The sequence below is a fragment of the Mangifera indica genome, chromosome 1 (assembly GCF_011075055.1).
Source record: "Mangifera indica cultivar Alphonso chromosome 1, CATAS_Mindica_2.1, whole genome shotgun sequence".
Classification (NCBI taxonomy): Eukaryota; Viridiplantae; Streptophyta; class Magnoliopsida; order Sapindales; family Anacardiaceae; genus Mangifera; species Mangifera indica.
Genome location: NC_058137.1, coordinates 21476809 through 21493495, shown reverse-complemented (window position 1 = coordinate 21493495; position 16687 = coordinate 21476809). Strand labels below are relative to the sequence as shown.

General features: G+C 30.7%; 1 protein-coding gene across 1 annotated transcript; it reads right to left on the bottom strand.

Moving 5' to 3' along the window:
- Window positions 1-9382: 9382 nt before the first annotated feature.
- Window positions 9383-12805, bottom strand: LOC123214544 (protein SMAX1-LIKE 3-like). Its single transcript, XM_044634374.1, has 3 exons — window positions 11381-12805; window positions 10926-11142; window positions 9383-10793 (listed from the first exon to the last, which is right to left on the bottom strand). Exons 1-3 carry the CDS (start codon window positions 12574-12576, stop codon window positions 9633-9635), a joined length of 2574 nt encoding a protein of 857 aa, XP_044490309.1. The 5' UTR covers window positions 12577-12805; the 3' UTR covers window positions 9383-9632.
- Window positions 12806-16687: the final 3882 nt, after the last annotated feature.

Below are 16687 nucleotides of genomic sequence, written 5' to 3'. Positions count from 1 at the left end.
TATGTCATGTTCATTGAGCTGAAATGCTACCTTTTTCTATTCATATTTATAATACACATAAAAAAGTTGAATCAATGTACAAAAAGATGCATAGATCAAAGTTAAATTAGCCCCGCTAGGAAGGGCTAAATACCAGCCACAAGGCTAGAAAAAGAGAGGAGCTTTTGCTTTGAAAGTGACACCCACTTTCTGCATTTTAATTACATTAATTACTTTTACATGCACAACACAATTCAATTTTATTTTCCTTCCTGCTTTTGAGGGAAACTTAGATTCCATTTTCACTCATTATTATTAAAATATTAATTATCATCTACTGTTTCCTACCGAGCATATGGGATATCATTCAGATAACATAAAAGTACATGATTAATTATCAGCACAGATCACGGAAAACCAGCATAATTAAACAAAGATTTGCCCCATATACCAACAGAATAATTTCAAGATTAAATTCTTATGGTATAATTTAATGTATTGCTTTGACCAGGCCTACAACATATATATTAAAAAATCTGGGTTTGCGAGAGGTTTTTTAAGAATAATATTGATACATAATATATAAATTAAGTAAAAATTCTAATATTGCTGAGTGTCGATCGGAGACCTAAATTTTTTCATCCAACTTATGCCATTAGTTCTCCATACATAAGCTTATGGCCGGTATTGGCCAAGCATATTGTATTATGAGATGCAAGTGCTATTAATTATATAACTTGAATAAAGAAAAAAGGGCTAAAAAAGAACTCTAGATGCATATTTCTCTTTAATTATAGTAATAAAGAACATTAATTAATTCATTAAAATTCTGTATATTGATATATAATAGGATTTTATTAAATGGATGTATGGATGATATACATGATTTGATGTTTATCTCAACTTATAGGTTAAACGTTTATTGGAAGTACATTTTTTAAATAAAGAATAAGAAGGAGAAATTAAAAAAGATACAAAGAACACTTGTATATAATTATTAAAGCTAACTGATAGTTGCCAACTCATTAGAAAAGAAATTAATTAAGAGGGTAAAATGAGTTGAAGAAAAGATGAAAAACTAAAAGGAAATTAAAGAAGAAAAAGCAGTCTAAGATGGAGGCTTCTTCCTTTTGGGGTAGAGATAATTAAGAAAAAAAAAAAAGATGGAAGAGTTAAGTAAAAAGTAGAAGAGAATATCATACTACTAAGCCGAATTTAGTTAGAAAGAAAGAAAAAGAAATTAAACAAAGAAAGAGAGAGAGAGAAATAGTGAGGAGTGCAACTCATCAAAACCCCACCTTGTCTTCCTAATAATTCATCAACTCCAAAAACCCTCTAATCTTTTTAAAAGCCACAAGCGACAAATTCCCTACTTATGCTTAAGGGGTTTTAAATTAAAGTTGAGAAGATAACTATCTTTTTGTGAATATAAAGTGGAAACATCTTTAAGGTTTAAAGAAGATGCTTATACTACTAGTGTGTTAATCTTTTTAGTTTTGTTATTGATTATATCTACATAACTTTTGCTTTTTTATATATATTTTAAAGACTTATACCATAACTTTTTAATGCTTTCCAAAGATGAGAATGTTGGTTTAAAAAATTCAAAGAAGAGAAAACTTATTCTTTCAAAAAATCCATCGTAGAAAAGCATGAAAAGTAGTGCTTTCTTTTGATATTTCTTAGGGAAGATTTTACTTTTCCCTTCTAAAGCACAGAAAAGTTGCTTCTCCTTTGCACAATCCTTACGTTATGGATCATACCTTAATCTTATTTTGTTCATTCCTTTAGAAACATTATGTGTAGCCTAATGATACTTTCATTAAATCAACTAATTTTCACTTCCCAATATGTATGAATTGTGTATATAATATGGATGTCAGGAATTGATTATTTGAAAACAAAGTAGTTGAATATACTTGTGTAAAAATAAAAAATAAAAAATCAATGTATGGGTTAAAGATTTACCTTCACAACATAAAGTTTACATTTCGCTAAAAAATTAATAGACAATAAATTATTCTCAAATTCAAATTGTAGACGTTTCAAAGACTTTTTTACTGTATTTTTCATTCTCTTGTAATTCAACTGAATTATATCTTACAATTTGTTTGAACTCAATATGAAAAGTAAAACACAATATATATGATTTTTATATTTGATTGAAATTTCAAAAATTTCCTTTCTCCCTTCTCAATACATCGAATAGACAATTTAAACCAAATCCACTTGAGCTTAATTACTCTAGCTACTATTCAGAGGCTTAACATTGTAGCTACTGATGCACAAACTTCATCCTCGAATGAAAGATTGCCAAGTGCTTTTTTGCTTTCTTGGATTGAGAAATAACTTCACTTTTTGTATCTTTTTGGCCATGATATATAAGCCTTATAAAGTTGCCCACATTATTGGGAATCAAATCAGCCATAAATTTTGTTAGCAACTGCAACACTAGCTACTAGCTCAAGCTCCTATAAGAAATCTATTATATCTTTGCACATATACCCACTTTTTCTTTTATCCTTCCTCTTGAAAGTAAAAAATTTGAAAAAAAAATAAAAATAAGAAGAGGGTCTGTCAATCTGTAAAAGATTTGGTGCTCAATTCTTCTTGTTGAGTATATTAATTAGGCCGTTTACTAGCCACTAACTGAATGATATAACATGCACACTCATTGTTTCTCGTTTAATATTTTGGTTTAAATATTGCATCAAACATGGATGATGTAAGCCAATTAATTAATCTTCGAGCCAATTAATTGTGTCAAACATGATCAATGATAAAATGATTAATAATATTTGTACAATAAAATTTAATATATAGCTCATCAATAGGAATTCTCGCCATAAACAAATATACATAATTTATAGTTTTACACAAAATTAGCTATAATAAAAATAGTGATGATCAATTAATCAATTTTATAATTTACTATAGTGAGAAATAAATCAAATATAAAGAATATCAGAAAATTTTTATTTTTTAACATAGTTCAATTTACCGTTTTAAAGTTTACACCCACAAGTATATTATTAATTACTCTACAAATGCTATAGTAGAATGTGACTATAAATTACAAAAGAAGTGTCTTGAAGAAAATAGTTGAAGAGACTCTCCTTACTTAACTCAAGATAATGCTAATCTCATCCGAATTGTCTAATGTTAGCTATACACAAAGCTATATATCTGGTTGTTATTCAATCTTTCTCTTTTCTTTTTTTTTTTTTCTCCTTTGAATCCTTCTCCTTGAACAATCATTTATAGTCAAAGGAGGAAAGGAATATATTACAATCTTATCGATTATATTCAGATCTAAGTCTAAAGCATGAACATTTGAAAACCTTTTCTTAAAATTTAATTGAAAATCTAAAACTCTTTAGTGTGCTATTGAATGTTAAAAAATTAATTAGCCTATTGTTCTTCCCTCTCCCCCTCCCCCCCACTCTCTCTCTCTCTCTCTATATATATATATATAATTATGCGAACATATTTTTTATACATAAATTGAGTATATAGATGATATATCATCAAATAATTAGATTATTTTGAATTAAAAATAAAATAATATCTAATCATATAATGATACATTTTTTTTTCTCTCTCTATATATATAAAAAATCCATTGTAAGATCAATAGAAATAATTATTATGGAACGAAACAATAAATTAATCAATTTGGAATACTTAGACAGGTCAACATCAACTCTGAGCTTTAATATTAGTTATGAGCAAATCATTCAATAAGAAGAAATAATTATAGATAAAATGAATTCAATAATGAATCAAACCAATGTATTAATTTTCAAAAAAATAAATCAAACCAAAGAATCTCCAAGTTAATTTTGATAAATGGAGTATACCCAGGATAACCTTAACAAATGTATATAAGGAATAAGAATTGTATATCTTGAATAGAGTTAATCATTTAAATCAGTCAAAATATATAATGACTGAGGAAAAAACAATTAAAATCCAAATTCATTTCAAACCATGAAATTAATAACTAATGAGATGATTATGAAACATAAAATTAAAGAATTATGATTACATTCATATAAAGTTAGTACAAATTGGAATCAAATTATTAAATATTGGAGGAATGAATACTACAATTATAACATGTTTAAGAGATTATAGATTCCTTAGTTTTAAAGATTCACTCCAAAGAACAATCGAATCTAATATGTCTAATGGATCAATATATTTTAATTGTTAAACAAACTTTATGTTTGTATAGATAACCAAAATATATTAGATGTTTAACACTAAATATTAATACATTTAATTACAACATTAAACCAAGATCAATATTTAAAATATATATTTATAGAGTTCAGTACAAAATAATGCAATTTGCTTTTGAATCTAAAGCTATTAGACATGACCAAAGGAAACACACAATATTGTTTCAAGTAGATATAAATAGGTCCAATATTACAGTCTCCAAAACTATTAAGAATCAAGTTATTCTTTTTGAAGATTGTGAATTAGATAAAATAGTTATATCATTCAAATATATAGAATTATACAAAATTCTTCCAAACCAATTCAAAATATATAAATAGATAATATTAGTGAAAATCTTGATGAAAGTGTAAGAAACGACTACCAAAAATAAGTGTTGGTGATACTCAAATTACATTTTCAAGTTTAAAAATGAAAAAAACCTATGAATTCTAAAGATTCTCATACTCCTCAATCCCAAAATATAGTTTAGTCAGAACATATATCCAAGAGATAAATAATTATTCAAATATTCTAAAAACCATGTTACTCAATTCAAATACTTTCACAAGAGGAAGGTCAGGAAACCTCACAAAGAATGTCTCCCACTCATTTTCAAATGACTAATTCTTTTGAGAATATATAGGATTAAATATATGATAGAGACATTTGAAATAAATAAAGAAATGTTAATAAAAAAGTTAATTCAAAAGAAAATAAATTGAAAAAGAGATAGTTCTTCTAAACATCTAGTAAAGAAAAAAGAGATTAATATTAATTCACCAAGAATATTATGATTATCTAAAAGAAAATTGTATCTATGCACCATTTCTTCAATGATTTTGTGACAAAGAAAATTAATGTACAAGAAAAAACAAAAATTTAAAAAAAATCAAAGGAAAAAGAAATTAAGAATTTAGAATCAATGCATTCCCTCCTTGACGAAATTTCTATACCTTATAGGGTAGTAGTTTTAACAACAAAAAAAGATTTAGAAAATATCTCAAGAGAAGACATAAAAAATATAATCCAACAAAACAATTATACAAATAAATATTTAGAAACAATAGGACAATAATAGAATATAATCAAAGATATTATTAATCAACCAATCACCACAGTCACAGATGAAAAATCAAAACCCTTAAAAATAAAAACCCCCGCATAAGATTCCAAAATTATTTTCAAAAGATCTTTCAAACAAATATGAATTTATACAAGAAATAAGTAAAAACTTAATCAGTTAAGATTAAAGGTTTCAAATTCAAATCTAATTACCCCGATAATCCACAATCAGTCACATATAAAATAGTTGGCTTTATTAGGCAAACAAATTCATCAGAGGACATATCTGATTGCAACGACAATTGGTTGATTACAATATAATCTAACAGAATAAATATAATGCTAGTTCAAATTACGAATGAAATATAGACAAGATGTCTGATTACAATTTAATTACAATATTACAATAAATGACAATGGTAAGCAATGCCTAATGAAAAAAACTTAATTCTTCAAACAAATAATAACCCACCTATTAATTGTTGGGTTTATCAGCTCTTTAAAAGTCTAGTGGGATTTCCATCTTAAAGAAGAGTAACAAAATCTAGTACTAGGAGACATAAAAGTTGATGATAATGGAATACCAACTCTAGAGATCAAAGGACTCAATCTTAGATGGATTGAATCCATCCAATAAACTCCATAACTGCTTTAGTCATTATTGGAACAAAAGATGATAGAGAAATTTGAAAAAATTGCTTGTAGATATCCAAATGCTTTTGCAAATCTTGAAAGAAAATATTTTAAAGATTTGAAAAAAGCAGTAGAAATTGCTCTTTCAAAAAGTAAAGAAATTAAAACGGCTACAATTTCTCTAAAAACTCTATTACCAAGACAAAAATATTAAAAAATAAAAGCATCAGTGAATGTCCTGATCATAGAAAACAAATTTCAAAACTATACTATCAAGACAAAATGTCCTGATCAAATGTTACCCATTAGGTAAAAAATAATTCCAAAGTTAATTAGGGAGGCTAACATCTATTTGGCTACCCTACTAGCAAAACTTCGTGAAATATATGCAAAATATGACTAACAGACAAACAAATTCTCCCTAACAAAGCTTATTGTAACTCAGTTTAAAAATAAAAAGTCATTAAAAAAGAAGAAAATTTCTACTTTATATAAAAGTTGCAAGATTCTTTGCGGGAAATTAATTAAAATAAATAGCCAGTTTACCGCGTAAACCTTTTTCGGCAAGAATTCTTAGTTTTTAACTTTTTAAACAAATTATATTTTTCATTTCAAAAATACCCCTTATCTTATATCTCAACGTTTACAGTAGCTTTCACAATAGTTTTGACAGATTAATCTATTATATTTCAAAGGATATGTATTAAACTTAATTTTTCTATAATGAATAAGATTAATTTTTTATATAATAATTGATTCTTATATACTTTTATACAATTACAAAATGATGGATATACTAGACGTTTTCTCAAAATGGTGTGTTTTTCCAAGCAGATGCAAAAGTGTGCGAAATGGTACGTGAAAAGGTGCGGGTGCGTAGAAGGGTGCGACAACACTGAAGGGGTGCAGGTGCGGGTGCGCGGAAGGTGTGACACGTTTGAAAGGGTGCGACAATGTGGAAGGGTGCGACAATTTGGAAAGGGTGCGAGAAGGAGTGCGTGAAAAGGTGCGGGTGCATAGAATATTATATATATATATATATTATATATATATATATATATATATATATATATAGGGGTGCGGGACACCCCTTTGCATTTCCCGCACCCCTTTATATATAAATAAAAGGGTGCGTAGAGAGGTGCGGGAAATGCAAAGGGATACCTCTTTATATATAATATATTATATATTAATAATATAATATATAATATATTAATATATAAATGATATTATATTATATTATATAATAAATTATTATTATTACGCACCCATTTATATTTTCACACACCTTTTCAAATTTTCACGTACTTTTTTACAGTTTCATGCATCTTTTCACATTTTTACGTACCCCTTCACAGTTTTACACTTTCACGCACCTCTTTACAGTTTCACACATCATTTTACAATTTCAGGCACCCTTTCACAGTTTCACGCTCCCCTTTACAATTTCAAGCACCCCTTTACAATTTTAGGCACCATTTTACAGTTTCACGCACCCCTTCAAGTTATGATGCACCCTTTCGAAATGCCGCACCCTTTCAGAGGTTGACGCACTCCTTTTAGAAGCTGATGTACCCCTTAAGAGAATGACCCACCCTTTTACCATTTCATGCACCCCTTTACGATTTCACGCACCCCTTTAGAGTTAATGCACCCTTTCAGAGTTGACGTACCCTTTTATGATTTCACGCACCCTTTCGGAGTTAATGCATCCCTTTCATATTTTCACGTACCCCTTCAGACTTTCACGCACTCCTTCGCATTTTCACACACCCCTTTACACTTTCTCACATTTTTGCACCTGCTTGAAAAAACACACCGTTTTATGTTCATCATTTTGTAAAGACATAAAAGTATATAAATATCAATTATTACATCCTAAATTAATATGTTTTTCATCTGTAAATCTTATTCATTACAGAAAAATTAAACTTAATCTGTATACTTTGAAATATAAAAGTTTAATCTGTGAAAACTACTGTAAATAAAAAGAAATAGGATGAAGGGTATTTTTTGAATGAAAAATACTATTTGCTCAAAAAGGTAAAAGTTGAGAAATCTTACCGAAAAAGATTTAAGTGGCAAATTCAGTGCCTATTTTAATTAATTTCCCATTCTTTGCAAAGTGAAAAGTAAAGCTTAATAATAAAGATTTTCTACGAAAGGCTAAATGATTCCCTACAAAGTAAAAATCAAATCTTATTAATGAAGATTTTCTATAAAAGACTGAAAGATTTTCAGGTAAAATGCTTGAAAATTTCAATAATATAATAATCGCATGAATAATTTCAAAAAGAAAATAATTGTAACAGCTCAAATACTTGTCGTATAAATGAATGTGAGTCTTTGAAGAAACCAAACTATATTTTCACTTCAATAAAAATCTTCAAAATTAATTCTCTTATCTCACATCTATTTGAATACTGTGAAATAACAAATAGTAAGTGTTCAAATTTCAATGTTGTTTTCAATACTTTAATATATTTCAATTTTGTTTTCAATACTTTAATATATTTCAGTTTTGTTGCATGTTTAAAAATATTGCATCAATTGTATTTAAATCATTCATACTTGTTTTCTATCCTAAAATGATCTGTGTTGTTGGTATCAGCCACTCCTATTTATACACACACACACACACACACACACACACACACACACACACACACATATATATATATATATATATATATATATATATATATATATTTATTTATTCTTCAGGTAGGCTAGTCGCATCCAAGGAGAAAACTAGCTTTTCTCAAAAACTCTGAACTTCTTTACTTTTAATCAAAGGAATTAGAAATGATTCCTACGCAGTGCGGCTCAAAAGTATCCTACTGGGAAGCGTCTCATTTGTTCCACTATTATCACAATTTGTTCTCACTTACATTAATTATAACTTTCATATTGAAGTCATGATTGATTCATTCAAAGAAACACAGCAAAGCAAGTTCAGACCCCACTCAGAAAAGCCGACGACCATTTACTAGCAAAAGCTGTTCTATGATTGCTAATATTACATGCAATATGATGGGGGAGAGGCAGTAGTATATATATAACTAGAAAAATTCATTCATTGAAAGATAGTAAAATTTTTAATTTTTTTTAATTATTATTGTATTGTTACTTGACGGATCAAGATTAATTTCTTGTTCTAAGCTTTTAGCCGAGAAAATATAATAATGTAATTTATCCGTTTCTCCCTCACTCATGTGTTTGAACATTAATTGGTTGCTGTTGAGTTAAAAAGGAATCAATAATCAATTCTATAAATCTACAGTACGTTCATGATTTAGATTTGAACATTTTTGTCAGAGATAAATATATAGATTAGTCAATTGAGATGAACACTATAAAGGGAAAGTGGTAGGGTTATTTTACTGGTTTGGTGCATGCACGAAGCTAAACTGTTAGATTTTGGACTGCATGAATGAACATTAAAGGAAGTTAAACAAATTTTATACAATAAACAAACGGATTAACAAGATAATTAAGCATTTAATTTTGGGTTTAAATTAACGGAAGTAACCTGCTGTTCCATCTATCAAGGGAACCAGAGAACAGATTTCAAAAAATAAAAGAAAATAAATTACAAACATTGATGGAAAGCCATCGAAAAAGATGAAACTATACAAGTGGTGGTTTACATAAAGAGGAAATTTCTTCCTTAAACTGATGAGCCTGAGAATCTAAAGAACCAAAGTGAATAAATTTAAAACAGCTATAACTTATAACTCAAGAAGTTTGAAAATAATCCGTTTGTCCACGGATTCAAGAAGTCCAATTTCATCAATTGACTGATCCTCGGGGCTATCATCATCAATGCAAATATTCAAATCCAATGACACAGAAAGGCTTGTCTCCTCCAATGTTGTGCCTTTCTCCTCATCAGAGCCGTTTGATATTTGCTTCACAGGAGGAGAGGACGCTCTTGATCTTGAACTGAAGCTTTCGCAGCTCAAAATGATAATGGCATCACTAAGGCCAACTTCATCGCCATTTGAATTCGCTATTATCCCTCTTTCAATCGCCCTTTTGAAGCCTTTTTGCGAACAATAATCCGCCTGCTCAACATCCTCAATGAAGAAGACTCGGTGTGGATTATTCGACACCGCTTCGGCCAATCTCTCGATGTAACTGCAACTTCGCTCATCTCTTGACCTTTTTTTTCTATTATCTTCAGTGGAATCGGCTCTTGTAGAAGAGAAACTACTTAATGCAATCGAAACGAAGTTCGAATGGGAGCCGAAAACAAGCATAGCTAATTCTTTAGCAATCATCTCCTTCGCTTTCATGTCAACACCTTGGAAGAACAACCAAGTTTCTTCTTTGATCTCACTTTGATCTCCAACATTTCCTTTTCTTCTTAACATACCGGACCTGCATTTCAAGACTGTGGTCACAATTTCCGGAATTATATCTTTTTGCCGCGGCGCCGCCTTCTCCAATGCATTGCATAGAAATGTTACGTTTTCGGCGTTTAACTCCTTGAAATTGTGGGCATATTCCATTTCCATAACATCGCTTGAACACGCCGAGTTTGGAGTGGAATTAGGGTTGGATGAAAGGGGCTGTTTGGAGTTCTGATGATGCTCAGGAAAGTACATTCTGAAACTGGGTTCAGGTGTACTTTTATTAAGAGTTTCAGAAAACCAAAGATTTCTTTCCGCCCATGACTCTTCGTGTTCAACAACACTAGTATTCCAAAAATGGCTCGTCCTGTGAAAATTAGGGTATTGGTGGTGGTCATATGAGAAACCAGAAGTAGATGAAGAAGGTGAAACGGAAGAGAAAGTGAGGGTTGTTCTTTCGGAAAAGTAAGGTTGTTTGTGGATTGAATTGCAAATTGAGTTCCACTTTTCGCAAAGGCCTCTTACTGCAGAAGTATCCTGGGGAATAAGAGAAAAACAAAATATCAGGGAAAAAAGTTTAGTTTAACTTTTATATCTATTTTTTGGACTGTATACAATGATGAAAGGAAGATCAATATAAATAACTGAGATAAATATGATTATAATTACCTTATCATTGTTATTATTGCTGAGTGTTTTGTTCTCATTCTTGTATTGTCGAAGCCATGCAGGAAGGGTTGAAGTTGCAGACTCTCTGTTACCATTCCTTCTTTCTAAGCTTCGAGCTTCAACCTCAAATTTTGCTGAACAATCCGCACAGCAAGTGAGCTGCTTCTCTAGATCTCCGCTTTCATCTCTCTTACTTAAGGACTGACTTAGCACATCACTGTATAAGAATAAAAAAGTTGAAATTTATCTTTCTCTGCTTTCAAGGAAAGTATGTGTTAATTAATGTATATGTTCATAGACATTGTTGATTCATATGTAAAAGCAAAAGGAAGAGAGGAAAAGTAAGTAATATTGTTCATTTGGCTAAATTTGTTTAAAAGCAAGGAAAAACATTTCAGAAAAAAGAGGTACAATTATATATAAAAAACTTCACACAAATGGTTTGGTTTGGGTACCTGTCAGTGATGAGACTCAACCGTAAACTTCCGGCAGGAACTGTTAAAGGATGAAGACCCCAAACAGTTTCAAGAGATGGATGGCCGGATTTACATCTCATGTAAGTTTGGAAAGTGGCAATCCCCAGAAGCCAAAATCTTTCATTCTTTCCAATTCCAGAAGCCAATTTCCCAATTTCCATAATGATGTGTTCTACAGAAGAATAATACCCTCTTCCTGGTTCACTTGAACTAGCCCTATAATCAGCCCATTCAAGATCTCCCAAATTAAAAACAACTCCTCTACCAATATAACTCCTCACTAGACTCTTGATTTCTTCAACTTTTTGTTCAACTTCTTCTCTATTTTGATGCCTAAAAGAAGAAAGAGAAAGTGGAATAAACTTCACATCTCTCAAAGCCTCGGGAACATCTCCTTTATCAATTTTCTCCATCACTCCTCTCACAACACCCTCAACACTCGCCAAACACTCTCCCACAATTACAAAATTTCTCCTCCTTTTGTTCATCAGATTCTCTATAACATACATCACATCCTCATTAGTAATTGGATCTATCACTTTTGGTTTAGTAATGACTTTTGTTCCAATTTGACCTACAGGAGGAGCAGACTGATGAGAGAGGACTAAAAGATTACTTTCCTTACACTTATTATTACTACTTACAGGACTATTTTGGGAACAAATTTCTAAGGACACAGCTTGTTCAACATTGCTTTTCACTTGAGTACTAGAGAAACCGGCTTCTCTCATGACTCTACTCACACTTGGATCATCTAAAATAGAGATAATAAGTTGTTCTAATTCTATCTTTACGGCTAAAAGTGGTTGCTGCTGGTTCTCAATCGAGCCGCGCCTTTGATGAGCCTGCGCTCGTTTGAAGGCGGCAACCAGGGCGTTAGAGATGGTGGGGGATTGAGATTGAGCTCCCAACATGGGGGTCGACGTCGAGGCGGGGAGGCGATTAAGCGCGACGTTGAAGCAGAGCTCTAGGGCTTTGCACTGAAGTGGATGAGAGTGAGATTGAAGGCAAGCAGTTCTGAGAAGTCCAGTGGAAGCAGAAAGCATGGTGTTGGCTACATGAAGTGGGGTTACTTGGGCGTGGCCCCGGCGTCTGGCGAGCGTTACAGCTTGTTTTACAACACTCGCAGCCTCAGCCGTTAAGGATTGTTGCACCGTGCAACCTCCTGCTCTCATGTCTCACAAACCTATTGTATCCTTAAATTTGTAAAAGGAAAATTTATTTGTATGACGATGAGATGGATCAATGAAGATGATGTTGAAGAGACTTTTTCATAATCATATCAACTAAATATGAAGTGGTAGCAGTGAAGTAGTATGAATCTGAGAGGAGGATTTTTTGTGTTATCAAAGAGTGAGATTATGATGATTTGGTGGTGGGGGGAGATAGAGAGAGAGGAGAGAGTGGAAATATATGGGAGGTGGGCTAATACCTTTCTTGTAGGTTGGGTAAAATTTGGGGTCCAAAGTCGATTTTGTAGTGGAAAGTGGAATGCATGTGGTGACAAGGAGGACGAATGCACCAGTATCAAAGGCAACTCAGCTTTGCCTATCTCAAATTTGATAAAAGATATGGGTTTCCTTAGTGGGTCTCTCTCTTTTATGCAAACTATAAAATAAAATTTAATTACTTACTAAACAACAAATCAAACCTCGTAATCACCAATGACAGAATAAATCTTGACACAATAATCATTCTTAACCAAATCTTCATTTCCCAAAGAACTTCACTCTCAAAAACTAATCAACCCTATCGACTCCTCATCAACATGTTATGGATTAATCACTTATTTACACTAATAAGTTTTAGAGTGTGTCCTTTTCTATTCAAACCCATGAGTTTATCATAAAAATTGGGTGTTATAAGTAATATATTACCAACAAGAAATTAACAAAACAAATTTAGACTAGGTTAATTTGTATCCTAAAAGATTGGTAGTTAAGTGAGATAGAGGGAGAGAGATTAGCATCCGCCAAAATCGAGGACCTGAAAAGAGAATGGGGACTAAGTGTCGAAAGGAATCGGGAACTGTGTACGATTTTCTTCCGGACTCAAAGACAAGGAATAAAGCGTTAATTCTCTTTCCATTTTTTCAGTTCTTTTGATATAACACACAACTTGATGCTGTTTGAATGCATATATTTTTTGCATGGGGATTAAAAACTCAACAAAAACATTCCTTCATCTCTCTCTCACATTATTTCATAAAAGGTGAAGCTTTTAGACCATCTTCTTGATTCAAAAATGAACAAATAGCCAACTGAGCAGCATTTTCTGATAACGAACTTCCTGCAGTGTGGGTTACGGTTTCACCTTACGTGTCCTTTCAACCACGAAATCGGGTGTCTCCTAACCTAAATATATAATTTCAAACAATAATTATAGTTGTGCATGGCCTGTGATAGGAGGATTCTTTTTCAATACTTTATCACAGAAGAGTAATATTATATACACAAATGATGATATATTATTATTTGATTAAATATTATTTTATCTCTAATTTAAAATCATTCAGTCACATAATGATATGTTATTGTTTATACAAATTGTTTATGTATATAATTTTTTTTTATCAGAGAATCAAAGCTTATAAAAACAATGATTTCAAAAGAAAATGTTTTAGAATATTGTTGGGATGTATTATCTACCCTTGAATATTCAATACTTCAAATATGTTTTGGAATGAATATTTCATGCACAGAAAATCACAAATTCTTCAAATTAAATTCTGCTTCTACTTCAAATTGGTTTGAAAATAAAATGAAAAGACAATGCAGAACCTAGTCTCAAACATACGCTCCATTGGGTACAAAAAACCAAAATAATTTGACCCTAGGCACTGATCGTGATCAAAGTGACAGTATGTGTTGTGGGGTTGAGGTCTTATGATTATAATTATTTTTTTTATATTTGAATCAATTATGTGTCCGATAGAAATGACCTTGTGTTGACTCTGAAAGTCGAAATGAAATCAATAACAAGATCACTAAAAGTTGAGAAAGAAATTCCACATTCTTCAACTTTTTAAACCACTTTAATTTTCAAATTCGAGAAGGCATTATACATATATTATTTTCTTTCATATATATTTAACCATTACATTGATACGTGTGACAGATTTTTATTTAAAGAAACACATAATTGAATTATTTATATTCCTTCAACCAAAAATTTCTGATGCTCTATAAATTTATATATGGGTGTGTTTGAGTTTACGTACTTGCATGAATAACTTCTTTTTTTTTTTTTTTAAACATGTGTGCTTAATGTTTATAATAATGTATTTAGTCTTACACCTATTCGGTCTTGTAAACATAAATTATAAAAAAGATAAATAATAGAAAGTTTTTGAAACTTCAAAAACATAAGAAAAACGAACCCATTTTATTATTAAAAAAATAATTATTTCCTTGTTAATTTTATTTTTTAAAAACAAAGTAATTATTATTGTTAGATTGATTGGATTTTAAAGTAATTTTGACCAATGTAAGATCATTCAAGGTTGCCAAGCCATGTCTAATTAAGATTTGAAGCTGCCAACTATTGGCTTAACAAATATTGTTTAAGAGTATGATGATAATACACTTTGTAGAGAAGTGGGATCGATCTTTACATAAAAATATAATCAATATTTATGATGGGGTATGAATATGAAAAGTGATTATCAGTACAATGCAAATTTAAATACACTACCAAGAATATAATTTTCAGTCATATTCAAAATTAAGATTTATGTTGCAAGATCATAATCAATTGGTTAAGTACTAATTTGTGGATGTTTAGCTTTGAAATTGTGGCCCATTGAAGGCTACATTGGAATGGTCTTATTCCTCAGTGTGACCCTTTTTTTTTTTTTAAGCATAGAAAGGAGAGAGAGCACCACTCGATATCCCATATCAAGGTGCTTCAAATTAATAAATAAATCTATAACATATTCTCCTTCAACAAGAAAGAGGGATCGATGTGCCTTTAATTCCTCAAATCATCTTCCACTTTTAATCTTAAAATTTGTTTACTGATAATTAGTTGATGTACTCATATACGTCTTGTCAAATTATTCTGATTGAACAGTCTGACGTTTTTAGTGAATAAATGAAAGGGAGAAATAAGAGAGAATATTCTATCTAACAAAATAACAAGAATCAGAGAACAAAGCCTATAGCAATGGGAATTAAAGATGTCTGTGTATGTGTATTGATGGGCACTGAAGGCAGAGACAAAAGCTGAAGAAATTAATGTACTCCACCTACGAAGAACAAGAACAAGCAGAAGAATGTTCGCTTCACAGGGAGCCCGTGAAGAATTTTGCAATTCACATGGGATGGGATGACATGACTAAAGTTTCTCTTACATTATCTCACTCGTACAGTGTTTTGGAAAACAATTTTAAGACCCAATGACCAGTTCCCACCCGAACTTTCATGAATTAATATATCCCACCTTTAAGTTTTCAATGTTTATTCTCCTCCCCATATGTTAAATTTGTTAATAAGATCTATTGAAAATTTTTATATAGTTGATGCAATGAAGCTAAATAATGTTTGTCTCCCATAAATTTATAAAATAACAACTACCACCTTGTTGTTGCCTAACCACAACATTTTTTTGGAAGAGAGAGAAAGTGCTGTACATTTATAAGAATTCATACCTTGGAATAGTGGTAAGAGCGTAACAAAGAACACAAAACAGGAACAAAAGTTTGTCCTTTAATGTGCCATGAATCAGCTTTTTCCTTTGAGGAGAAAAAAAATACCCAATTATATATTGTGTAAAATGATAAATATACTATTTGATTGTCAACTATTGTCTAACTTTGACATCCAAGTGAAAAGAAATGAAATTTTCAAACTTCACAAGTAAACAATGTCGTTTCATCTAAGTTCCGGTGTGAAATAGAGATTCAGCCCATTTTTGATGGTCATTTTTGGGAAGCAATCTTATTTGCCTACTTCCGGTTATAGGTTAGAGTTTTTGCAACGAAGTCTAAAAACCCTTACAAGAGAAATGATTAATACAGCTTCCCTTGCCTCTTCAACCATTTTTAACTTTTTATTTTACATTTAATTCATCCAATTCCATCATATAAATGAAAATCTTTAGATGTTAAAGTTCTGATTTTTCTTTTTATTTTACGATCTGAATGTTCAATTTGGACGATCGCAATACACTAAAAATTAAAAAAAAAAAATTTCACCCAATTGAGTTACTCTAAACATAATATTATCATTCAGATAACACTTTTATTTTAAAAAAGAAAAAGGTAAAAAAAACACAAGTTAAATTTCT